Below are 598 nucleotides of genomic sequence, written 5' to 3'. Positions count from 1 at the left end.
AGAGTCTATGTAGAAAGACACACCTGAGGAAGTCTGGCGCCACAAGCAGGTCTTCCTCCAGAATAATGGCTTTGCTTGCGCGAGGAAACGTTGTGAAGAGTGTATGCAACGCGAAGCGGAAATGCGCCGAGATGCGCGCTCCTGCGCCAGGAAATCTGCGACCTGTCATGTTATGCGTTATGTATCGCACCTAGAGATACATATAAGATTCAGTAACTTTTACGTTTGTTCTTTATTGTAATTAAAATTTTATAGCTATATATTCCGTTCCTAGTTTGGTAATGTTCCTTTTCATTTTTGTGTTAAGATAATTGTGTCTGTGTTTGTTATCACTTTTAAGCTATATATCAAAGTAGCTTTTACCCGTAGCAGATCCAGCAAGGCTATTGTTTCCTCGTTGTTTCCATCCAGAACTACAAGAATTCGATCCAGTGAACCTCCTGGTTGTCTTAGCACTGTCAGGAGACATCTAAAGAACATCAGAATTTTATATAATATTGGAATAATAAAAAAAATTGCGTATAAGGTGTATACATGAAACTGTTCAACCATGGTTTCATATCCTTTTGGATATGGGTATTGTCTATCTTAACAAATT

The 598-nt window shown here is 38.3% G+C and overlaps 1 protein-coding gene across 1 annotated transcript in view; it reads right to left on the bottom strand.

The window, feature by feature from the left end:
• Positions 1-598, bottom strand: part of LOC119592260 (protein O-linked-mannose beta-1,2-N-acetylglucosaminyltransferase 1-like) — a 63,690-nt gene that overhangs the window by 58,038 nt on the left and 5,054 nt on the right. The window contains exons 6-7 of the mRNA XM_037941088.1: positions 364-469; positions 24-190 (exon numbers count right to left, since the gene is read on the bottom strand). Coding sequence (XP_037797016.1) covers positions 24-190; positions 364-469 — 273 coding nt within the window. The remainder of the gene's footprint in view (positions 1-23; positions 191-363; positions 470-598) is intronic.

The sequence above is a fragment of the Penaeus monodon genome, chromosome 30, assembly GCF_015228065.2.
Source record: "Penaeus monodon isolate SGIC_2016 chromosome 30, NSTDA_Pmon_1, whole genome shotgun sequence".
NCBI classification, from domain to species: domain Eukaryota; kingdom Metazoa; phylum Arthropoda; class Malacostraca; order Decapoda; family Penaeidae; genus Penaeus; species Penaeus monodon.
Note: the sequence above shows the minus strand (reverse complement) of the source record. Positions and strands in the feature narration are given on the sequence as shown.